Source organism: Dermochelys coriacea, chromosome 7 (assembly GCF_009764565.3).
Source record: "Dermochelys coriacea isolate rDerCor1 chromosome 7, rDerCor1.pri.v4, whole genome shotgun sequence".
Taxonomy (NCBI): Eukaryota; Metazoa; Chordata; order Testudines; family Dermochelyidae; genus Dermochelys; species Dermochelys coriacea.
In genome coordinates this window covers 25344297-25369596 of record NC_050074.1, presented here as the reverse complement: position 1 = coordinate 25369596, position 25300 = coordinate 25344297, and the positions used below count along the sequence as shown (strand labels likewise).

Here is a 25300-nt window from a genome sequence, read left to right as displayed (position 1 = left end):
TATCTTTCATAATAGCCTTATGAAGTAGATAATTAATGGGCAATGCCTGACTCCTGCATTTGTGGAGGCTGGGCACGAGCGCCGGAAGCTCCCTAGAAGTGGGGGGCCAGGTCCCCTGCTCCACCCTGAGGTCCGCCCCACTTGGCCTCCTCCCCCTAAGGCCCCTCCCATGCTCCACCCCCTCCCGGAGGCCATGCCCATGTTCCACCCCCGCTCCGCCCCAGGCCCGCCACTTGCACCTCTTCGCCCCCTCCCCTGAGGGCCCCCTGCCTGCCACTCACACCCTTTGCCCTGCCACTCACACCCTTTGCCCTCAGGGAAAGAGCGGGGACAGGAAGAAGGGGAGTGAGTGTGGGGCCTTGTGGGGAAGAGGTGGAGCGGCGGAGGGAAGAGGAGCAACGAGGGCAGGGCCACAGGGGAAGAGGACAAGCTGGAGCAGGGCCTAGGGTGGAGTGTGGGAGGGGATACAGCTCAGGTGCCCTTTCAGCAGTGGGCAGTGGGCCAGCACGCCTCCAAAGGGAGGTGGCTGCATCCTGTCTGGGGAGGCTTAGCCTCCCCTGGCCACCTATACCTGCCGGCCATGATTCCTATCCCCAATTTACAGATAGAGAAACTGAGACAGAGTGGATCAATGACTTCAGCAGGCAATACTGTGAGGCAGTGGCACAGCTGGGTTCAAAACTCTGACATACTTGACACAGTGAAATCCACTACGTTACCTCAGGGACTTACCAATATATCTTCATTCTCCTGTGGGAATTTCAGTTTTAGGTTGCCAGCAGCCACTAATACAGCTTTAACAGCACGCATACCGTAGTCATAATGGAACTGAGAGGAAAGTTGCTCTGAACAAAGTCTGTAGGTCATTACTATCTTCACTGATAATGGCTTGGCATTCAGAAATCCGTATGAGTAGAGAGAGATTTCTGCTATCAGAGCATAGTTAGGAACCATCATAGCTACTGTTCGGAAAAGAACCTGAAATGCATATCGCAGAAAATATACTTAAAAACGTTTAGCAGAATAACAAAAGAATTCCTGTAACTCTGATTTGCACTCAATATATATAGATACTGCAACATAATTCTTGTGGTAACAGTATTACCAATCTTTGAAGACAAGATCTATGACCAGGGCTGGATTAAGATTTTGTGGGCCTGGCGTCAAACATATTTGTGGGCCCCCAGAGGGGCAATGGAGCATGGCGCAAGGAGGTCAGTCCCCAGAGCGAGGGCCCAGGCAGGAGCAACGGGGCATGGCATGGCAGGAGCGGCCCCGCTCCGCCCAGTCCGGTGCGAGGACACTGTTTACAAACCAGCAGTTGCCAGACGCACAGTGGCCCATCCAGCCCTGTGCTGCCAGGGCGCCCTTTCTCCTTGGGGAGGAGCAGGGGCACTCTGGGGAGGGTGCAGTATGGGGCAGGAAGACGTGGGTGGCAGGGCCTTGAGGGAAAGTGTGGAATGGGAGCGGGGCTTGGGACAGAGCTGGCATCAAGCATCCACGGGGAAATCAGAAATTCAGCACCTCTGCAACAACCCCCCGACTCCCTATGGCCAGAGCCCCCACAAAACCCGCTCCACAAATGCAGAACCTTGCAGGCCGAGATGAGCAAGTGGTGGGCAGAGGGGAACAGTAAGCAGAACAGGCTGGGGCCCCTTCTGAGCATGGGCCTGGTTCCATGATGCCATTTTAAACCCAGCACCGTCCATGACTCATTATGAGCCAAACACAAGCAAGTTCCCTATATGGCCCTCATTACACATAACATTATTCACCAGACTACCCTGCTTTAACTTCCTCCTCCTCCACACCTTTGCTTTCCAGTGAACAGAGACTGCTCATTGTGTGCCACCGATGGGCCAAACACACCTGAATGGCAGAAAAAGATGTGGGAGAAGGAGATGGATCATATGGTAGATGGGAGAGTATACTGCACCCCCTGAAGGGGTGTAATCACTGCTGACTAGAGCATTCCTGAATGAATTCTGCCCTCCTGAGGTAGAATTCCTCCTGAGCTCCCTTTGAGGCAATTTAGGTTTCAGAGTAGCAGTCGTGTTAGTCTGCATTCGCAAAAGGAAAAGGAGTACTTGTGGCACCTTAGAGACTAACTAATTTATTAGAGCATAAGCTTTCGTGAGCTACAGCTCACTTCATCGGATGCATTCAGTAGAAAATACAGTGGGGAGATTTATATACACAGAGAACATGAAACAGTGGGTGTTACCATACACACAGTAAGGACAGTGATCACTTAAGATGAGCTATTACCAATGCTGTGACTTAAAGGGAAAATAGAACCGCAAAGCTGCTATTGAGACATCTTCATTTTACTTTGCTGAAGTCATGTCTCACCACTGAAATAGGAACACTGGCAGAAACAAATATCATAGCAAATATTTGTAATTGGTAGTTTGTATAGAGTCATCATTACATGATCTAGTCAAATTGCTCTAGCACTGCTTCTGAATAAAACTCCATTTTAAGTTATTTTTAAGCACATTTTCTTAAAATATTTGGATTCAATATAAACACTACTTTAAAAGCATATAAGACAAATCTTGCAGTCCACCTTTCCACAGCTACTCACTGAAGGAGTTTGGCCCATCACAAATAAAAGCAATAATAGTAATAATAATAATAATAATAATTGGTGTAACTTCCATTCATAACAGCAGAAAAACTGATTAAAAACCTTCAGGAAGAACAAACTGGTTTGAATTAAAAAAAATGCAACCTGAGGAATATGTTGCATAAGAGATATAACATTTAAAAATATAAAGTGTTTATATTTTAAGTGCCACATTCTGGTGTAACTCCAGCAGGTAATTTGGCACTAGGTTTCTTAAATGCACTATTAAGTGAATATACTTATTTTATTATTTTACCTTGAGGTTGTCTGGTAGTTCAGAACGTCCTGCATAACCTGGATTCATGGTAATAGCTACAAAACAGTTGGGATTGAGCTTCAGTTCAGTCCCTTCAAAAATAAACATTTCCATCTTCAGCTGTATGGCTCGCTGAATGCAAAGGATCTGCTGAGCCACCACAGACAGTACTTCCAGCTCAATTCGATTAAATTCATCAAAACAGGCCCAAGCACCTGAAGAAGCCAAACCCTTAAAAAACTGTAAAATGAGAAAGAGACAAAAACTGTAGTATACCCCTAACAGAGTATCAGGAGATTTAAAAGCAACAATTGGTAGTACAATGGCTTGAAATTTAATGTTGTGCAGTGAAGTTATTTGCATACTTTGAATAATTAAGCCTCCTTAGAGGAAAGGTCAGCAGATTTATTAGGAAATCAAGTCAATGGAAATCTTTCCTTGGTTTTTCTGGAAGCTGAGTCAGGTTCACAGGCCCTGATCCTGCAAACTCCTTGTCACACACTTCAGCTAAGGCACTGCAAGTGGCCCCACTGAAGTCATTAGAGCTTAGATTATAAACTCTTAGGGGCAAGGAATCCTAGGTGGGATTTTCAAAAGTGCCCATGTGAAAAGGGCACATAGCTCCCACTGAAAGTCAATACCTTTCCTCCTGAAAAATACATACTGATCTTAAAATGTAATTCAATTTACCTTCCCCATTGCCAGATAATCAAGGCCATCAGAACAGTTGAAGACAACACACTGTACAGCAAGAGCCTTAGCCAAGTCTTTAGTAGTCTCTGTTTTACCTGTCCCTGCTGGGCCCTCTGGAGCACCACCAAGGTTTAGATAAAAGGCTCCAATCTAAAGAATAGAAATAGTTTATGAAAATTAATAATTTAATCAAACACTTTTTCATAATCGAAAATAATTTTAAATTCAATTGTAAATTGAAAACACTAGACAGTTGAAAACAAATTATTTTATAAAACCAATATTTATCAGATTAATACTAAATAAAAAAGTCTAAACTAAAAATTATTTACATCTTCAAAACTCAGGAAACTCATAGTTCGGTTTGGAGTTATTCTTTATTGTAGGTGCCCCAGAAAAGGACACAATCTTATCCATTCCTGAGCAGTCCTTATCATAACTAGACATTGTATAAAGAAAAGGAGTACTTGTGGCACCTTAGAGACTAAAATTTATTTGAGCATAAGCTTTCGTGAGCTACAGCTCACTTCATCAGATGCATGTAGCTCACGAAAGCTTATGCTCAAATAAATTTGTTAGTCTCTAAGATGCCACAAGTACTCCTTTTCTTTTTGCGAATACAGACTAACGCAGCTGCTACTCTGAAACTAGACATTGTATGTTATATTGGACCTGATCATGCAGTAGGGTTAGGGTTAGGATTAGGGTTACTCAGGCAAAAAACATTTTTAAAGTCAATGTACCTGATCTTGCTTATTTCTATTCTCTATCTGACTCTCTCCTTTTCCTTCTCTGAGAAGCAGCATCTCCTTTCCCACTCATTCTTTGTCGTCTTTCTCATACTTTCTCTCTGCTCGACCCATGTTCTGTTGTCCATCATACCCTGCCCTCCCCCATATTCTATTCTCTCCCACACCATTTTTTCTTCTTTTCCTGTTCCATCCTTCCCATCTCTCCTACCCTCCAAACCTTTCTTTTCCCCCTTTCCTTAGTTCCCCCATTACCTTTATTCCTTCCGTTAGTAACACATGTTTCAGAGTAGCAGCCGTGTTAGTCTGTATTCGCAAAAAAAAAAAAAAAAAAAGGAGTACTTGTGGCACCTTAGAGACTAACAAATTTATTAGAGCATAAGCTTTCGTGAGCTACAGCTCACTTCATCCGATGCATTTGGTGGAAAAAACAGAGCCTCTGTTTTTTCCACCAAATGCATCCGATGAAGTGAGCTGTAGCTCACGAAAGCTTATGCTCTAATAAATTTGTTAGTCTCTAAGGTGCCACAAGTACTCCTTTTCTTTTTGTTAGTAACACAGACTCTCTTTTTCTCCTCCACTTTCCCCATCTCTCTTCTGCACCCCTAATCCCAGTCTTCCCATCTCCTGGTTTTATTCATCTTTCAGTCCCTATGCACAAGGATGCCATCCCATGGAACACCACCCTTCTAGTCAGTTTAACCACTTTCAGGTTAGTTGTGGTTAGTTGAAGATGGGCCAAGTTTACAATGCAGCAATGTCTCTTGATATGTTGCCCGTCAACTGGAAATCGGAAGTAAAAAATGGCCAGCTTCTATCCTAGCTTCAGAAGCAATATCATGGCAACAATACCAATTTAAACTGCCAATTACATGTCACATAAGTGGCTTAGCGATCTCATCCAAGCTGGGAGCAACCTGTCAAGAGGTACATTTTTGTCAGATCTGTAAACCCAACCCACTTGATGAAGTTGGTAAGTGGTCTTCAGTTCAGCACAAAACATGATAATTGTTGCAGGTCTAATGGAGCCAGCTAGGTTCAGCTTGAAAATTTAAAATAGAAATTAAAATTCCCGAAAATTGGATGTTTTAACAGAAATGCTGAGAGTCCCACAGCTATTGCAGTGCTCCCAAGTGACAGTGTAATAAGTATAAAATGTTGAAAATGCCATATTACAGCTAAATGAATTCTTTAAGCAGGTTAATGACAAGTTTTACATAGAAGCATACCAAGGTGCGGTAACATCTATCCGTAAGGGGAGTAATGACAAGTCGAGGTGAGTTGCCAAGGTATTCATAGGCATATTTTACATTGCAGTTAATGATGCGGACACGAGCATTCTCGTGTTCCCAATAATATCGCAGTTGAGCAAGCCACTGAAAGTCTGTCTCATTTTTCACACCTGGTAAGAAAGTAAGTAGCAGGAGATATGAAAAAAGTTCTAGAAAACTGGATTTTCTGTTAGGTATAAAATAAACAATTTGCCAATAGGAAATAGGACTGAATTTATGAATGTTTTCATATATAAAGTGCTTTAAAAATTCTTATGGTTCTTAAAGCCAGCAAGGAAAGATAATGCAAGTCTATTTCTCTGGGTTATGAGTAACTCTATGTTAAATACACATGAAGAATAAAATTTTAAAAAAGCTATGTACCGCTTTCAATCATCTCCATGACAACATCTCTAGCGTGCACATCGATAGTAACCAAAGCACCCAGTGTTATTCGTGTCTGCTTAGATAATTTTCCTCTCACCAACTCTACAATATCATTAAGCTGAAGCTGAAGAGTACTGTAGTAATCCTCTAAACCCTACAAGAAAAAAAATGTCCAATTTGATTTAACAACCTTTGGACCTTAGTGTGCAATTAATTAGGGTTACGAAAATTTTCTCTTAGTGTGGACAGACATCTTAATAGAGATTGCATAAAGGACCATCTCCCTTCTCAGTCATTTCCCAAGACCATCTCTCCTCTCATTTGCCATTATCTACCTCCCTATAAAACTACAGCATATTGTTTTTTACATATTTTGAATCCAAGACCCATTTAAAGTTAATGGGAGTACTGACTTCAATGGGCTTTGGGTCAGACCCTTACTGCATTTCGGCAGCTGTAAACAAACAGGAGGAGCCTATGATCAGTCTACTCTCTGTGAACCATCTGCCTATGCTCTCTGATCCATCAGCGGTTTGCAGACCACAGTTTGCAAACCTCTGGATTATATACATGAAGATTTCATTGAAGCCAATGGTAGGTTTGCTTAAGGAAAAGCTGTAGGATTCAGCTCAGCTTATATATATTTTTTCAAAATTAATTTAGTTTGCATTTGTTTTATCGAAAGCAGTTTCAAACTTTATAAGTAGCAATCTTTACAAATCCTGTGTAAAGCATAACACTTAGTTAAAAAGAAATCCTATTTTAAGAAAATTATTTAAAGCTTTTATTGGAAGTGCAATCTGAAACCACATTCATCTTTTTTAAACAGTGGATCCCCTAGAGCAAGAATTGAATAGAGATATCTTTATTTTGATAAAAAGAAAAGGAGTACTTGTGGCACCTTAGAGACTAACCAATTTATTAGAGCATAAGCTTTCGTGAGCTACAGCTCACAGTTAACAAGAATATCTGAGGAACGGTGGGGGGACAGTCTCTATGTAAAAGAACGAATGGACACAAATCAGATGTCAAGAATGGTAACATTCAAAACCAGTTGGAGAACACTTCAATCTCTCTGGTCACTCGATTACAGACCTAAGAGTGGCTATCCTTCAACAACAAAGCTTCAAAAACAGACTCCAACGAGAGACTGTTGAATTGGAATTAATTTGCAAACTGGATACAATTAACTTAGGCTTGAATAAACACTGGGAACGGATGAGTCATTACACAAAGTAAAACTATTTCCCCATGTTATTTCTCCCACCCACCCCACCCCCCACTGTTCCTCAGATATTCTTGTTAACTGCTGGAATTAGCCTACCTTGCTTGTCACCATGAAAGGTTTTCCTCCTCCCCCCCCGCCCCGCTGCTGGTGATGGCTTATCTTAAGTGATCACTCTCCTTACAGTTTCAGAGTAGCAGCCGTGTTAGTCTGTATGCGCAAAAAGAAAAGGAGTACTTGTGGCACGTTAGAGACTAACAAATTTATTAGAGCATAAGCTTTCGTGAGCTACAGCTCACTTCATCGGATGCATTTGGTGGAAAAAACCACCAAAAATATGGTTTTTCCACCAAATGCATCCAATGAAGTGAGCTGTAGCTCATGAAAGCTTATGCTCTAATAAATTTGTTAGTCTCTAAGGTGCCACAAGTACTCCTTTTCTTTCTCCTTACAGTGTGTATGATAAACCCATTGTTTCATGTTCTCTGCGTGTGTATATCAATCTCCCCTCTTTTTTTTCCACCAAATGCATCCGATGAAGTGAGCTGTAGCTCACGAAAGCTTATGCTTTAATAAATTCGTTAGTCTCTAAGGTGCCACAAGTACTCCTTTTCTTTTTGCGAATACAGACTAACACGGCTGCTACTCTGAAACCTTTATTTTGATATTATCTACCTGAACTCCTTGGAACTAGTAGAGCAATATTTTTAATTAATTATTTATGGAAAATTGGCTCGTAAACTACAATTAAAATGTTCGCATAAATAATGGTTGTGTATGCATATATGTGAATGTGCTGTACATGCCCACAAACTATGAAAAGTTCCAGTGTGTCATGTTTACTTGCCTCCTTTCTGATCCCTCCACACTTGATAGTACCACTGATTTTTAAAACTTGTTAGAATGAGGACTGCACTGGTATTTAGACTTTTCTAATAGAAAACTCTAAAGTAGCAGGAGGTTACATATCAGCCTGCATTTTTCAGAGCCCAATCCTGGATTCCTTGAATATAAAACTTCCACCAATTTCAAGGGAACTTTTGAGTGCAAAAAAAATTTGGTATTTGGTCCTTAGGCAGCACTCTCTGTAAATCAGTTACCTGACTACCCTGTGGGAAAGTAGGCTACTATATATTGTCCATCCATGCTAGAAGAAAGATAGGAGGGCATGGATGTGGTTTAATTTGGCTGCAACTTTATCTGCTTATAACATCTGGGAGTATCCAGCAAATTGTACAGTACAGGGAGGTGGAGGTAGGCTCTCTACTGATCCAGACATAGGAGCCCCGTCCCCCCTCCTTGGCTCCCTGAATGGGGCCAGGAAAAGGAAAGGGTTGTCTCCCATCTGAAGAGATGTAGGAGTCCCAAATCTCCCTTAAATCAGCTCCCATAAGGGATGCTTTCCTTCAAATCCATTTCCAATCCATTTATCCAAAACTATACCCCTTGCATACCGAGTACCTGCACTGGATGTCCACCACTAGTGTTACATATAAACTGCGACATGATAACCTAACCCACCTACTCCACCCCATCAGGTTCCCAGGTCAGGTGCAGAAAAGGTGAAAAAAAATTACCTTACTTTGGTCAATTTGGCAGTGAAGGAAAAGTTCCATTCCGGCCCCACAAAGAAAAGGGGCAACTTGCATAATGCCCACAGTTAGTCAAAAGGAACAGGACCAGGTTCCCAAGTATATAGGTGCATGGGTGGCTGGTTCCAGCCTGATCCTGGTAAAGAAGGGGGCTGCATGGTGTAAAAATACCTCTCCCATTTTCCAGTCAGCAAGAAGGACAATGAAGTGACCTTGATCTGTCCCCAATTGCATCCTCCCCTTCTTGTCCATCCCTGTAAGCTTTCCCCCTTCTCTGCGCTGTTTCAAAAGATTCCTTAAGGGGTAATGCCCCTTTTCCTCCAGCTAGCCAGACCAAGATACAGTTGCATAAAGGATGCAGTTGGCACATTCTTCAGAATTTGACCGTTACCTAATATTCAAAACACCCAAAGGCTATTTACACCTCTACATTTTAAGATTAATCATCATTTACTTTATCCAACTTTATTTTGGGCAGGAGGAGAGATGAATGATTTAGCTGAACAAAGTACAATAAAAATGAAAATATTATGCTTCATAATACCTCCGGCCCATTGCAAATGGCTTCATGTACCTCACTTGTCCAGAACATTTGAGACACACACAGCACTACCTGTCCAGGCCACTCTAGAACCCACTGTTTTCGTTCCGTCTCAGGATATGCCTAAAGAGTTAAATACATCTGGTGTCAGTGTAAATAACTGAATACGTACCACTGAGCATGCTCTTGTATAATATGAATCAATATGATGCTTTAATGATACTCTTTGGAATGCTGGCAATATTATATTTGTATTTTTGAAATAAAATACAAAAAATATTTCTTTTAAATTGCTTTTCCTTAAATTTTCTTCCTTTTTTTATTGCCAAATCGTTAGATTTTAAAATTCTCCCTATTAATTACTAGAATCTGCCCAACATGCTAAAATCACAAACAGAATCATTTTCTGGTTTGTGGGTTTTCTTTTTAGGGAGGGCAAACCTGCAACAAGTATTTTGTTTACTTCTAATTTTTAATTAACTAAAAAAAAGATTGCAATACTGAAATAAACTCTACAAAATAGGATATCTTAGAAGATTAGTAATGTTGTCAGGCTTATTTTATATATTCCCGTGACCATGCCGGACAATTCTCAGTCCTGTTTAAGGTAAAACTCCCATTGACCTCACTGGCCTATAATTATAAGCCTCCCACCAAAAACTTAGACCTGATCCTGGGCTTTCATATGCTTACATTACACTGAAGGCAAGAAGAGTTTTAGTGTGAGTAAGGTTTTTGGGAAAACACCCTAAAATGAAGTAAGGACTACTCATATATATATAGGTTTGTAGGAGGTGGCCTGGAACATATACTAGAAAACATACCAATCTTGATTCAGCAATAACATCATGTATACTCCTCAGCATAATATCTTCCACTTGAATCAGCCACTTCTCCACAGCACCTCGAGCGTCAGAAGTAGAAATGGTTGAAATCAGTTCCACTCGTTCACCTTCAGTGCTATACATTGCCTGAATATCCAGGTTAGGAAGGAAATGCAGCTTAGCAATGCCCTCAAAACACTTTTTCAAGTGAGGCTGAACTCTGAGAGGATCTTTTGTCTCTGATAAGATCTCCAACATTTCATCATTAGACAAGAAGAAAAAACTAGGAAAAGATTCACAAAAATGACAGAATTACCAAGTTACTATATGTGTCAGCCCAACTGTATAGCAAAACGTAATTTCAATCATCTTTGGTTTTGACACAGTCAACATGCAGCCTACCGAGGAAAGAACAGGCGCTTCTTTTCAAGGTAAGCATTAAGCCCTTTCATGATTTTGTTGAGAAGCTCGTTACATCCCTGAAGTTTCTCCAATAAACCTGTCAATGAAGTGGCAGCAAGAACCTGTAACAACAGATATACAATTTCCATAAGTGCATACAGTAAGTCACATAGAGGGCACATGTACAATGAAGGTTATTAAGGTGATACATACATAGCACATGCTTTTATCATTAAGTCTTAGGTGTGAGTGCAGGTATAGTTCAATTCATTGAGTATTTTTACTAGAAAATTATTGATAAAAATGGAAGGAGGATAAAATTCTTTTCTTTTGGGGCCAGATTATTTCTGAGTCAATATATTACCTTAGGGTCTTTGACACAATACTTCATAATGTCCCTCCAGTATCTGTCTACAGTCTGAAAGAGACGTCCCTCTTCTGGCATCTGTTGCATGATGTCCTCAGAAGAAAAGATGGGCTCCAAGTAAAGCCACTGAGCTTGTACTTTCAACCATTCATCAATAGTCTCCTGAATTCGAATAAGACGGTCTTCCCATTCCTTAACAAACACATTAAAATTATTGCCAGGATATATTCAGACCCCATAAAGTTAGAGAGAATCAAAAGTAAAGAAACCAAATCTTATGGAGAGCACAACATTTTCTGTCTCCCAAGGAGACTTTATATAAACAGAAAAGTAAACCACTAGGAAGATTAATGTTCTTTCCTATACATGCATTACTTACACAGTTTGAAAAGTCTAACCTTCCAGTAGACTAATTTCCCAAAGCGCTGATAAAGCCTTTGAATGGAGTTTCAGATCACTTCACTATTATCATCTTTTAATAATTTTATGTTTAGGTAACATTCATTATGATACTGGAAATCCTACTCACCTCTCCATAGCCAGGAGAGTCTTGCTCATAGCAGAACTAGGACAGATCCATATTACAGTAGGGGGGCAGGATTTGAATGATCTGTGTAAAGAGTACACACCACCTATGCTTCATTGAGCCCATCGGTGTGTGTGGGTTCCCTGCATGCAACTACAAAATACGATTTTGGGGTGGTGGCAGGGACAGTAGCTCCACCAAATATTCCCCTGATGCGGGAAGGGTGTGCAATAACTACTGAGAGTATTCTAGTCCTGAGGTTAGAATAACAGCGGCAGAGTGGCTCCACAGCTGTTCAGCACCCTGAGGAAAGTAATTCCTTCCTCTGCCAGCCCACCAGGAATCTCCCAGTGTACAGCCCAGCTGCAAAGGCATGCCCCGAGGACAAAATTTGGCTCATAAAGACTAGATCACTGAATACTTTCATTAAAGATAATGAAACCATTATTATAATCATCATCAAGAAGAGTTAGAGAGTTTATATAAAACGTTGGTTTCCCAGATTAAAGTGATGAGGATATTTAGAACATTCTCTCTGCTGCAGTTGGACTTGGCCCAGGAGGAAGAGAGAAACCATGATTGGGAGAACAAGGGGGAATCTCAACATTTAAAAAAAATAAAAATTAAAACAACTCGTAAAAGATTTTATTTAGAAACACCCATATCATCAAATTTTGAAACATGAAATCCAACAATAATGCCACAATTATAAAACATTAGGCCATCTATAGTTATCACTTGAATATAAGTGGCCATTTTTAAAAGCAAATAAACATTTTGCCTCTCATACCTTGATTTCTTTTTCAAAAGGTTTAATGAAAGGCGATCCCCTCATTGTTTGAGTTTTTACAATCTGATCATCTAGAATAGTCTGAATCTCATCCACTGCTGACAGAATACTAACTCCAGTCTCACGATAAATGCTTGTATGGAAGGAAACAGACTCCCATATTTCCATCATAGTGTGCATAGCTTTCTCTAAAGAAAACTCCTATAGTATAGAAAGAAGGAGACATTTTATAGTCACTGCACTAATTTTCTTTGGTTGACCCATTCAATATATAATCTCACATACCTAGATAAATCTTATGAGAATTGTCACTAGTACTAACAGCATAACATTGTTTTCTTTTATTATTTTTCTTAACATTTCATTTGCCGAAGCATAACAAAATAATACAGTTAGGTAACACTGATGCTACAACACAAAAGTCATAAATGCAAACAAATTCAAAGTTATAGCCAACACTCCATCCAATAGGTCATGTTGTCAGTGATGAGCTCTCAACAGATGCAGAAAGTTATATGCAACAATAAAAGGGGAAAAAATCATTATAAGCAGCCCCAGAAACCAACACAAAAACATACTTCACTTTTCATTTGTTTCTTAAGAGATTTACAGTCAAACCTCTGTGCTCACCTTACTTGCGCCTACACTTATAGTTTCAAATTGCTCCAGGTAACGGGCTAGGTTCTGCTTTAAAACTTTTCTTAGGGTAGTTCCAGAGTCTGGAGTTAAATCATATCCTATTATATCTGACATCTGTTGCCAGTGGCGAGTCCTTATGCCTGGGTTACAAAGGATAGTCACCGTGGGGATATTCTCCTAGTTGAGAAAAATATTTGCAAAACAGAATTTCATCTATGTAAATACAAATTTTGCAGATAATGTGAATTATGATCCACCTATTTCTCACCCTCTTTCCCCCTTGCAGCTAAACTCTACATTTCAGCTAATACATCCAGAGAAGTTGAATATTAAGTGACAGTCCATAATATACATCTATTATTATTTTCAAAACATAATTCCACATACCACTGACTCTCTGGAAGACACGCCACTGTTCCTTATATCTAACAATCTTTTCAAACAATGTTTCCGTATCAGTCTATTATAACACTTTCATCAGTGGATCTGCACTGATGATGAATTATAGGCAATAATTTTACTATTGTACATGCATTCCTAAGGGTGAAACAGAAGGCTTTTTAACTGCCAAGACCCAAGTTCAGGTTTTCTCCTGCAACAACTGATGACATGTGTGACTTCAATTAATCCCTGAACAGTACAGATGGCTTCTTTCAATGCACTGCTTCAGTTGTTACCAAATGTTATTAATTTTTTCTGAAGAAATACAGAATCATGAACTTAGGTCTTGGCAGATGCATAAAAAATTAACTAATTTTCAACTACATTTTGTATTAAAATGTACTTTCTTATACAATTGTTCTACTAGTAATCTGAGAAAAAATACTATTTTGTATCTGTGTATTTTTTAATTCCAGTTTATTTTTAAATACAAAAGGGGGCACAGAGTGATGCTTACAGAGCCTTTAGCTGCCTTTATGTCTAATTTTCAGAATTCCCTATTACAGTTCTTAGATATGCCTCAAAATCTGTTTCTTTTATTGTAGCTTTTTCCATGGCAGGAAGTAATCATTTTATTATTTATATAACGTGTAAATTTAAAATATATTATTAATTCACTCTTTGGTTATTCATATGCCTGAAAATTTGCAAAAACTTTAGGGGAGAAATCCTGGCCCTACTAAAATCAGTTGAAGTTTTGTCATTGATTTAAATTGGGCCAGGAATTCAGTCTAAATGCATACTTGTTATCACTTGAAAAGCATGACAGAACCAACACTCCCATGAATACTGCATAGCAGGACTTGAAAAAAATCTGTCATAGCAGCTCACTACTACTATTTTGGGTTTGCTCCTTAGAAGAAGGTAAGTTCAGCAGCACATTTAAATCATGAAGATGGCAGTGAAGAATATCTTGATGAAAGAATCCAAATGGGCATTTGCGTGTCAATACATTTTGACCTAGACTGCACCTTCAGGTGCACTGAAGAGACACCATCTGTCTGCTCAGTAAGCAAAGTTTCCTGATTCTGGCTGAATCTTATGCTGGTCACACTGATGTAACTGCACCGACATAAAGTGGGGCTTAAACTGGTGAAGTTTAATCCAATAACTGAACAAAGCAAATGGTGCCAGTTTAAGTCCTATTTTGCATTGATACCACATGTCTACATTAGGGGTTTATATTATGAGAGTATTGGGGCTTGTCTACACCTACAGCATTTAGTGAAGGTACTACGTACCTCAACGGGAGAGCTTCTCCCATCAGCATAGGTACTCCACCTCCCTGAGAAGTAGTAGCTATGTTGACAGGAGAAGCGCTGTCCTCACCAGGGGTTAGTTTGTATAACTGATTTTCCATACCGCTGAACTACATAGTTGTGCTGACATAAATTGGTAGTGTAGGCCAAGCCTTGATGTAGTTGCACTGGTGCAAATTCCCTTAATGTAAACAGGGAATCAGCCGCCACAATTCTTCCTGTGTACCCTGATGCAGCAGCTTGATCTCTTTGAAGAAGTGCAGCATCCTCCTAGTTCTTCTCCTGCTCCCATCCCCAGTCCTCTCTTCCCACTTCCAAGTAGCTACTGCCCATTAAGTGGAGTACAGACCTACACTCTCCTAGCCCCTAGGCCTGATCCTTCCAGGGTCAAAGGCGGTGAAGTGAGAAAGTGACTTCTTCTCTTCTCCTTTGCAGCCACTCAGGAGCCAGACACAATCTGACCCTTAAAATATATCTATATCAATCATTCAACTTTCCCCAAAATTCCGTCATTCACAAGGGGTTTCCCCATTCGTTTCTGTGAATTATCAAGTTACTACTGTAACCAAAATGGATGTTTCAGATATTGTAGTATCTACTTGGATGAGTAATGATCTTAGGATTTGTCCCTAAGTGCTAAGTGTTATTATCAATGTTTTTTTTTTTAACCTTAAAGTCTTTGATCTGCCCCATTACTGATGAACACATTATAATAGTTGGATTTTCCTTCTTTTCTTCTTCCAGCTTCTCTTCTACTATGGCTCTGCAATGCAGTGTCTTCTTCTTTTCTAGTTCTGCTTTCTTCTGCTTTTGTTGAAAAAGCTTCAACATCTTGTATATCTCTCGAAAAAACTCATCTACCTCAGTCTCCATGCTTTCCCCATTCAGGTCCAGGAAAGCACCATCCATCCATCTGGGACAAAAAACAAAATTATAACGCATCTTATACAAGAATCAGAAAGACAAATATATCATGTACATATCTAAAGCACATTTTTAAATTTTAAATATACTATTTGTATCATAAACAGAAGTTTAAAAAGTTAAAAGAAACATTTTAATGGATGTGCAGCTAATGTTTTTAATTCTGTCATTCTCTACAAAATAATAATAACCACCAAGAAAGCACTCACACCTGTTTAGTAGCATCAGGGCTTCCACAGGGTATAGTCACTAGAAGGTGACCACCACCTTGGAAAGGTATGTACTTCGAGTGGCTAGTCCCTCCCCCCACCCTTGGCTGCTCACACCATTGCGGCTACATTCTATTTTTAGTGCAAGAGCTCAATCAGAGCCAGAATGAATGTGTCTCCTAGAGCTGGAAATTATACCTCCAGTTAAGAAGTGTATACCCATTTTCACACACTTTAGACCTGTCACTGTTATAGCTTATACAGCAGTATTTACCCACCAGAGGTAACATCATAATTTGAGAAGGACAACATTCCATTTTGGGAGTGCAGACAGCTTCAAAATTGAATTTTGTTATATAAATATAGACAGCGTCTCAGAGAAGCATGTTTCGGGTGCCCAGCGCAACCAGCAGAGAGGTAAATCTCTTTGGAGTGTAGTGGAGTGGGGTGAGACGGAACTGGGGAACACACGGTTGGTTCGTCCCCCGCAACCAGAACCCCCCGATGAGCTCCACTCCCCCTGCACCTGGACCACCCTGATGAGCCATCCGCACCAAAATCCCCACCCTATCCTTCCTCTTCCCCTGCATGGCATCTGGGTCTGGGTCAGACCCACCCCGAGATTTCTCCTCTGGCTGTAGGAAGCTCTGCAAACTCCCCTCCTCTGCCCCCGCCCTCGCCCCACACACTTCCTGCACCCGTTGCTCCTCAGCTACACTGTACACTGAGGAATCACTGTACAGGGAGCTGCTCCCCCATCCACCCAACCCCTCTGCATCCAGACCCCCTTGTACACAGACCCTCCCACTGAGCCTTATCCCCCTGCAACCAGAACACCCCCACCCCCCGATAAGCCCCACTCCCCCTGCCCCTGGACCACCCCGATGAGCCATCCACACCAAAATCCCCACCGTATGAGCCCCAACCAGCTGCACCTGGATCCCCACCCCCACTGAGCCCCACACCCAAACCCTCCCTACCCCCGCTGAGCCCCAACCATCTTGACCTGGATCCCCTGCAGAATCCCATTACCGTTGCACCCAGAACCCCCCAACAAACCCCTGTGCATCCAGATCCCTCCACACCCAGATCCCCCCCACCTGCCCACACCCAGATTGCCCCACACAGAACCCTTTCAACCCATACCTGGATCCCACACGCACTAAGCCCCTCCACACACGAATCTTACCTTGCTGAGCCTGCCTGCTCACACCTGGTGCACTTTGCATGGAGGGGCAAAGTTCTGGGGTGTTTCTGGGGCAGGCCCAGTCCTTGCGCTATGTTAGGGATGGGTGCAGATTCACTGCTGAGTCCATGTCCGGGGGGAGAGGGAATTTCACAGTGATCTCCCACCTCTGTGCAGCCAGTGGCCTGTGCTCCCCAATGCCATGCTGGAGCTTCCATATTTATTTGACAAATAAAATTTGCAGAATTTTCTATAATTTTAAAATATTGTGCGCATAATTTTTAATTTTTTGGTGCAGAATGCCTCAGGAGTAAATGTAAGTACAATATTTATATTCCAATCAATTTGTTTTAGAATTATATGTAAAAATGAGAACGTAAGCAAGTTTTCAGTAATAGTATGCTGCGACACTTTTGTATTTTTATGTCTGATTTTGTATGCAAGTAGTTTTTAAGTGAGGTGAAACTTGGGGTACACGAGACAAATCAGACTTCTGTATATCTATACCTGGATAGATATAAACACAGAGATGAAAATATTCACATGCAGGAGTTAAGCTTCAAAATAGCTCACATATGTTGCATGGAAAAACAAAAGCAACCTGAATCTTTTAGCCTTTTCCTTATTTAGTTTTAAGACTATTAAGTATATAATTACCGTTTTTCTGTTCGTTGCCATTTCAGTATAAGAACAAAAAGTTTCTGATAGGGCTCGATATTGACTTTTAAACTCTCGAGAACAGGATACTCAGTCAACTCCCACTTGAAAAGAGTCTCTTCTTTATTAATAAAAGCTACTGTTTCCTCAGCTTCCTGTATGCGTTTCTGCAATGCTCTCATGTCAGTCACATACTGAAATCAAATGATTTTATATCTTTTGAAAATTATTCAACTTATAGTATGAATAGACATAATTACATGATATTAAAAGAGACAATAAATCACTGGCTTTTCAAAATTATAAGTAATTTGTGAGAGTTACAAGATACTAGCCTCATGCTCTTTAACAAAGACAATAACATGGTCCTCAGGCAGATGGACTGAGTTTTTCCACAATGAGGACACTCGAATAATGCTCAGAAAAACAAAAGAAGCATAATTTTACTCTTCTCAAACTGAAGCATTGTAAAAAAGTGTTCTCAAATTGTTTGAGTTTCAACGGTACATTGTAACAAAAAGAACACATATTATTAACTTTTCTGTAGTTAATATGTAGTCTTGGCAACTGCGAATCCCAAGTTTAAACTAGTTTCATGCGTTGAGATAATTTTTTTTAAATGTACTTAATTACTCAGTGAAGGAGTCAGGAATCTTCCCATTTAAGCAATTTTTTACATTCAAAATATGGCAGGTAGCGTTTTAGTGATTCGGGAAGGGGACTGGGATGTCATGAAGTTTCAGATCCAGCATTCAGTCTACTGATCATACACAATGGCGTTTTGAGATTTCTGTAACTGGACAATTCCTAATGAAATTACTGACTGAAAACCCCAACAAACCTAACTTAGTGGTTTAATTTCCCAAAACTAAACATACTAAAACCAGCTACTGAAATCATGAAATCCTGTGAAGTCAATGGCAAAACTTCCATTAACTTCAGCAGGGTCAGGATTTCACCAAGGGTGTTTGCACAGCCTCAAAAGCATTTGCTTCCATATCTTTAATATCACTCTACTTTGTGACTACCTATTAACTGATTTAAACAAAGTCCTTATGGTAAATTTCCCCTCCAATCAGATTATTAGTGTCACTATGGTAGTTAGCGCGAAAGTGGGTGTCTAATGACTTTCATCAGCATAACAGTACAGCAATAGAGCTTTAATATTTAACTTTGTGTTTGCTACATTTTTTTTTAAATCACAATCCTATTTCTTGTATTAAGCAAATGTGACTCTTTGAACCCCCTTTATACTATGTTTACCAGACCTGTTGCATGCGATCCAGTTCTGAGAGTTCTGTAAACTCTTCCATACAGCGAGTCTGCTTTTCTAGTTCCAAAATAAGCTTCTCACGTTTGGCCAGTAGTTCACTTTCACCTTTACGTTTAGATTGTTCAATCAGCTATAAAATAGATAATTTAAATGTGTTAAAAGAAAAAAAGCTTGCAGTAGACATCTGTGTGATCAAACATGTTGCATCAATGTTTTGTAATTAAGTGTTATCAGCATGGATAAAGAGAAAATAAAAAGTACAGACAGATTATTTCCCTTGCAATAACTGGAGTTCTTATAGAAGCTTTTGTCCACAATGATCCCACTATGGGTAAGTGGCTTGCAGTTATCCCTCAAAAAGATAGGTGTTAGGAGTTTTATCTAAATGACAACTGTAGAAGAGTCCAGCAGAGCAAATTAGGCATCTGACCTAGAAGTTGTGACAATGGACTAGTGATTGGTAAACCTATGAACCTAACCACAAGTACAAATTTCAGCAATAGGCACCTCTCAAACAAGCCAGAGATATCAACTGGACCTGAGTAGAGGGCACCCTAATTTACGAGGGAAGAGGTAGTTTATTTTAAAAATTGGAAATATGAATGCAGTCTGCAACTAGAACTGAGCAAATAGTTCATTTTTCAATTCAGGGACTGAACTGAAAACCAATAGGGCCAGGTCTGAGCCCCATATAAAAAGGAAATATGGTGCTGCAAAAGCTGGAAATCAAGAATATGAGACCTCTCTGAAGCATAAGATCTGTGACGAGATGGACTCCTTCCAAAGCTACTCTTGGGAATCAATGTAGGTGAAGGCAGAGATCTCGTATGAAAAGTGCTCCTGCTTCCATGTAAAAATGATTATGCAGATGAACAGAATTACTCTAAAGGGGGAGGCAATTCCCGAGCTGTAGAAATAGGAAAAGTCTCAGCCTGACAGCATGAGGTTGGATGCAGAGAGATTCTCATCTTCAGTATCTTGGGCTCCAATACCAAGAGAGTCTCCTGGCTACTGCAGAAAAAGAAGAGACAGCCACCAAGGGGGACTCCAGTTCTGGAGTGATAGTAAGGTCTGCAGGAAATGTAAAACCAGCCTTAGTAGATGAAGGAGACTGTACTGACAATGACAGGGCTCTGTCCAATGGTACAAATACTGGAGTCTCAGCAGAAATCTTGTCAAGATGTGGTACCAATGACAATGGGGCAGAGGAAGCAAGCATGGTACCAATGCGGTTTCAAAGGAGCCCGTTTAGACAAGTAAGCATGATGGTTTTTAGCTTTCTTGGTCAGCACTGGAAATGGCAACCAGCGCTGTGCCCTATCTGGAGATCTTTGCTCCTTCTGTCTTGGGCAGCAGGAGTCACTGACTGAGCTGAGGAGAATGGACAAGAAAGCTTGATAGCAACATGAGGTCTCATAGAGCTAGCAGATCACTTAGCCCCCATAGTGGAGTTTCTTCCTGTTTCAAAGCTGGTTTTGTTGAGTACCCCAGCTACAAGAAACTGCTCCTTAGGTGATACCACAGAGTCAGACACACTTCATATTGACCTTTCTATAAAAAAATAATTTTGAAACAAGCATCACAAGCCCTGTCTGTGAGCTCAGTAAAACAAATACAGATGGCACACATGCTAGGGATATGAGACTCCTCTAAACAAAATAAACATTTTGTACCCACATCACTGGGGCATAACAGTCTTTTAAAGCTTAAAGATTTGCTCTCTGCCTTTGGATATATTCCTCAATACCAAAGTAAGACTCAAAGAAAGAAAAGTGCTTTGGATTTTTTTCCCCCAACAGGCTTAAATAAAACTTTTTAAAAACTACACAAACTCTAAGCTCACTAACTATAACCTTAAACTATCTAAGAGCCATGGGAAAGCATGGGGATACTATGAACTCCAACTTGCTATCATGGGCAGTGCGAAAGAACTACAATGTGAATCGTGTGGACTATTGCTTGAAGAAGTGATGGAAGGTTAAGAAAGTAATCTATTATGGACCAGGATCACAGAAAAACAACAACAGTTGCATAGTCTTCATTAGTAAACTTTAATAGAATAATTGGAATTCCTAATTCTTATTTATCTAGAGAAAAAAGTCACATGAAAAAATTAATATCCAGTACATTTAGAAAGAAAATAATGCAATAATTTCTTCATATAGCAATGGTTGATTTTTTTTAAAAGTCCTAGATAAATCCCTCACATATGATGGTGATAAGTGTGCATATTAAAAGGATGATATTCATTTCTCATGCTTCAAGGCACAAACTTTTTTGGGCCTGGAAGGAATTTTCCCCATTGTATAAAGTATTACACAATTGGTTAAGTGCATTCTAGTGAATTTTTATCTTCCTCTGAATTATCAGGTATTGACCATAGTACAAGTAAGATAGCAGACTTGCCAAAGACTAAGCTCAAATGACAGTTCTAATTTTCTATATTTGTAGCCTGCTGGTACTTGCTAAATATCTAATTATTATAGTCTCCATTAGTGCACTGGCTTCTTATAAATACATAAACCTGGTACCATGGTATTTGAGCGCCTTATAACGAATGTTATTATACACATTTGGACTAGACAACAGCTATCATCAGTGAAAATAAATTATTCAAATACTTTACAAGGCCTAACAAATTAGAATATATAATGTACAAATAAAGTATCTTTACATCATCATGTTCATCAAAGATGGGATTAATCTTCTTAGGCCACAGTAGGACTGTTGCATTCAGTACCAGATCTTCAGGAGCAAATATAAAAACATCTAAAAGGTAATTCATTCGCCTTTCGCATTCCTAAAAAAGAGATTCCACAAAAACTTGTATTTCACGTTTGCTTATAGTATAGAATAGGATAACTGAAAATATTTATGAAGTTTAAACAGTGAATTCAGACCCATAATCTCTTGTTCCTTATTATCCTGATCCAAGGATGAAATCCTGGCCTCACTGATGTCATTGCCAAAACTCTCATTGATTTCAGTGGGTGTCCCAGATTTCGCCTCAGGACTATAAATTATCAAGGAATTGACCTCTCATTTCTTTGAAAGGCAATGTAACATGGAAAGTTTGTATGTAGAATCTTAGCATGTGTCTTCTCTGAAACTTGTTCCCCCTATAGTGATCAGATCTCAGTTGCTGGGTATTATGCTTCTTGAGCTCTCCTTTTTTAAAGGAGCTATAATAATATAGGCAATATAAAATTACATGTTGTGTAGTTTCTTTTAAGTCAAATAAAGTTCGATTTTTAAAAAATTAGAAATCTTTTCGAAGAGTATAAGATATTCAGGTTTATGCCTTCCTTAATGTGTAAACCTCTCTTATCTTACCATATTCTATTAACTTAATCTCTGTGTGAGGAAAGCCTATTATTTAGTACATATGCTCATTCTGCAGCATATGTTTTGTTTGTCATATATGGCTTCAGCATCAAAGTGGAAAATCTGATCAACAATCACCTTGACTCAGAGTACAAAACAAATCAAAGAGCCACTTGCCCTCTGAGATTTTAGGACTAATGTGGAGCTGTAATGTTGTTTTAGTTTCCTTTCTTACACAATTTGAAATACAATATTTCCTATTTTTCCTCCAAGAATAATCACAGCTCAAACACTAAATAGAAGCATCCTCTTGTCAATCCCATCCAAACAATAAAAGGCTCATCTCTGACAATTACAGACAACATTTTAAACACCAGAGACTGGCTGCAGCTGTAAAAAACCTGCACATTAACAAAACATTTGTACTGTATGTACCCGCTGGTACCCTTGTGTCCCCAATTATCATATATACACACGTAAATGTAGTTTAATATGTGAGTATGCATTTTTTGCAGATACAATCAGCTTCTAGTTTTTATAAATTTGGCCTTTAAAGTCAGGACCTAGAGACAGTCTCTAACTTGGGTCTCCTTCAGAAGACACACTGTGATAAAAATAAAACTTCAAATCCAGCTCATTTGAGCTATAATTGAAGGAAAATCCTGCCCATCCTCTTCATGCATGTAAGCAAAGGGGGATAGAGGTGAGATGTATAAAGTTCACACAGAGGAAGCATTCATCTTGTGTTGCACGGATCCCAGATCTCCATGGTGTCCTTAAGCTCCAGTTAACCAGAACTTTTAGTTAATCTGGGTACAATGTACTGTATATTTAGACAATGCCTAAAAACATATAAAAACATGCTATGTAGCAAAGATCTAGATACAGGTAAGGTACAGTGGACTTGTTATTGCACACAGTCACCAGCTCTTTCCCACATGTGAGGGGAACTCAGAGTATGAAGGACATTCTAGCCCAGTGGCTGGAGCAGCAACTGTGGAGCAGGTCCATTGTTACAGGAGATTTTTCATCCCCAGCTCCACAGAAACTCTCCAGTGTACAGGACTGCTGGTTTGGAGAAGGATTTAAGCCAAAAGAAATATAGACATTTACCTGGATTTTTATGAGCAGTGCCTGAATACCTGTAGTTTTTGCCTTTTCTACATAAGCTATCATTTCTATCATTTCTTCTGTGGTCTCAGGAACTTTTAATGCACGCTCTTGAATTGTTTCAAATTCCTTGCATATTCTGTAAAATCGTATGTCAAAGTTTAAGATTTTGTTTAACTTGGTTTCTAGCTGAGCCATAACACCAGCAATATGTGTATGAGTTATCAAGCATTCCTGGAACTATCATTCCAATTATCTCTTTAAAATCACTGGGCCAAGTCCATCCCTGGTGTAATTCCACGATTTCAAGGTCACAGTGAATTTGGCCAATTAGCTACAAGAGTCATATACCTCCCTTTACTTTCACCTTTCTAGTAACTCTTAAAATATTTGTTACACAGTTGCTGCAGAAAAATCTTTTCTTTTTTTAAAAATAAGTACATTGAAACTTAAGCACAGTATTAGGGCCATATATTATTCATTCTCTCTCTCTCTCTCTCTCTCTCTCTCTCACACACTTTCTCTCTCACACACACACACACACACACACACACACACACACACACAAACGGTCTGCTTTGCATTATAAGAATGTAACCCTATTTTGTCATTCTTGTGACATGGCATCATACATTTTTAATAGTATCTGAGAATTTTATCATGCCATCATATAGTTTGATTTATTTCCTAATAGTTCATCCCTTATATATATAGATAATCTATAGATGTCTCTCACGTATACAGAGCTTCAAGAAATCTAGAAGTCCCTTCCTCTGGCCAATTCTGGCACTTTACTCTTGGGAAGCCAGGAATGCAGTGAGTAGATCTCTTCCCAGGCAGATTCCCCAAAACCTGCCAGCTCTAATAGAAACATTGTGCTCTTGCCGGAGTTAGGGCCTGAAGTCCAGTAAAGAGACACCAGCCAATGCAACTCCCCTGAGATACTACTGACTTTCAGTTAACCAGGAGTTTTGGTTAATCAAGGGAGTAAAGTACTGTATATATTTATACACCGCCTAGAGAACACAAATGCAACTATGTTAAATAATATTCCTTTCCAAGAAAGTGGTGGTTTATAGCAAGAAAGTGTACTCACTTTTCATTTTCCTCTCTGTGATTAGCAACTATTCTCTCCATTAGTATATTTGCAAAGCTTTTTGCTTTATCAGTCAAACCCTGTTTCAAATCATCACAGTCCAAACGTACCATAGGGAAATGAGCTAGTAGTGGCAAACTCATGATTTCCTTAGCAAGGCTGAGAAACTCATCTATAAACTTCAAAATGACATGTACACATGTTAAATTGCAGAAACATTCTTTAAAATATTTAGATCTATGAATAAGTTTTATAAATTATTTAAAAAGCTTTAAAAATAATACTTTATTCTGATTACCATATTTATTCTGAAAAAAAAAAATCCACTTGTGGATACCCAATATGGTTTTGTGAGCTTAATGGCTGTACACCTATTTTTCTCTATTCTATTTTTTTAATTATTGCACAGAAAAATTATGCATAAAATGTAGAATTAAAACTTACAGCAGTATATTCATCAAAATTGTGTTCTTCTGCTTCAAAGCTCTCTATTCGTGTGTCTGCTGTACCATCTACAAGCCAACCATACCTTTCAACTGTAATGTAATAATCACATTGAAACCACAATGCATGTACATAAAAGTAGACTAATTATTTCACAAAATTCACTTCAAGTACTAACGTTCTCATACAAAATGCAGTCTTAGCTCGCTTACCATATCTTTCAAAATGTTCTTTTGGACCTTCCAAATTGGCCTGGGTTGCTCTCTTCAGTGTAGATGAGGCCCAAGCTATGACATGGTCAGCAAGTTCAGTGTCAAGGGTTACAGCGGTGGGCCCTCCAGCTAGCCAAGAATGTACTGTTTGAACATTCTAACAGAAGCAGAAAATGACAATTATATTAAAAAAGTAAAAGAACAACAATACAAGATTTAGATACATGTTCCTAAAATATAACTTGGAAAGGTTTTTTTTACCCAATACCCTTTC

General features: G+C 39.5%; 1 protein-coding gene across 22 annotated transcripts in view; it reads right to left on the bottom strand.

Annotated features, from left to right (window-relative positions):
- DNAH12 (dynein axonemal heavy chain 12) overlaps positions 1-25300 on the bottom strand; it is a 178167-nt gene that overhangs the window by 125660 nt on the left and 27207 nt on the right. For 14 of the 22 annotated variants that reach the window (XR_006283048.1, XR_006283049.1, XR_006283050.1 and 11 more), the window contains exons 10-28: positions 25027-25183; positions 24815-24906; positions 24371-24549; positions 23278-23413; positions 21515-21640; positions 18836-18970; positions 17568-17761; positions 15261-15504; positions 12883-13068; positions 12253-12453; positions 10934-11128; positions 10570-10691; positions 10168-10450; positions 9347-9466; positions 5983-6139; positions 5557-5729; positions 3576-3728; positions 2886-3125; positions 733-978 (exon numbers count right to left, since the gene is read on the bottom strand). Coding sequence is in view for 18 of the 22 variants with exons in the window: in XM_038408654.2 (XP_038264582.1) it covers positions 733-978; positions 2886-3125; positions 3576-3728; positions 5557-5729; positions 5983-6139; positions 9347-9466; positions 10168-10450; positions 10570-10691; positions 10934-11128; positions 12253-12453; positions 12883-13068; positions 15261-15504; positions 17568-17761; positions 18836-18970; positions 21515-21640; positions 23278-23413; positions 24371-24549; positions 24815-24906; positions 25027-25183 (3339 nt within the window). In the remaining 4 variants the exon portion in view is untranslated. Of the gene's footprint in view, positions 1-732; positions 979-2885; positions 3126-3575; positions 3729-5556; positions 5730-5982; positions 6140-9346; positions 9467-10167; positions 10451-10569; positions 10692-10933; positions 11129-12096; positions 12454-12882; positions 13069-15260; positions 15505-17567; positions 17762-18835; positions 18971-20873; positions 21641-23277; positions 23414-24370; positions 24550-24814; positions 24907-25026; positions 25184-25300 lie in introns of those variants that run through there. The other 8 variants (XM_043520002.1, XM_043520003.1, XM_043519993.1 and 5 more) reach the window with 7 other exon arrangements.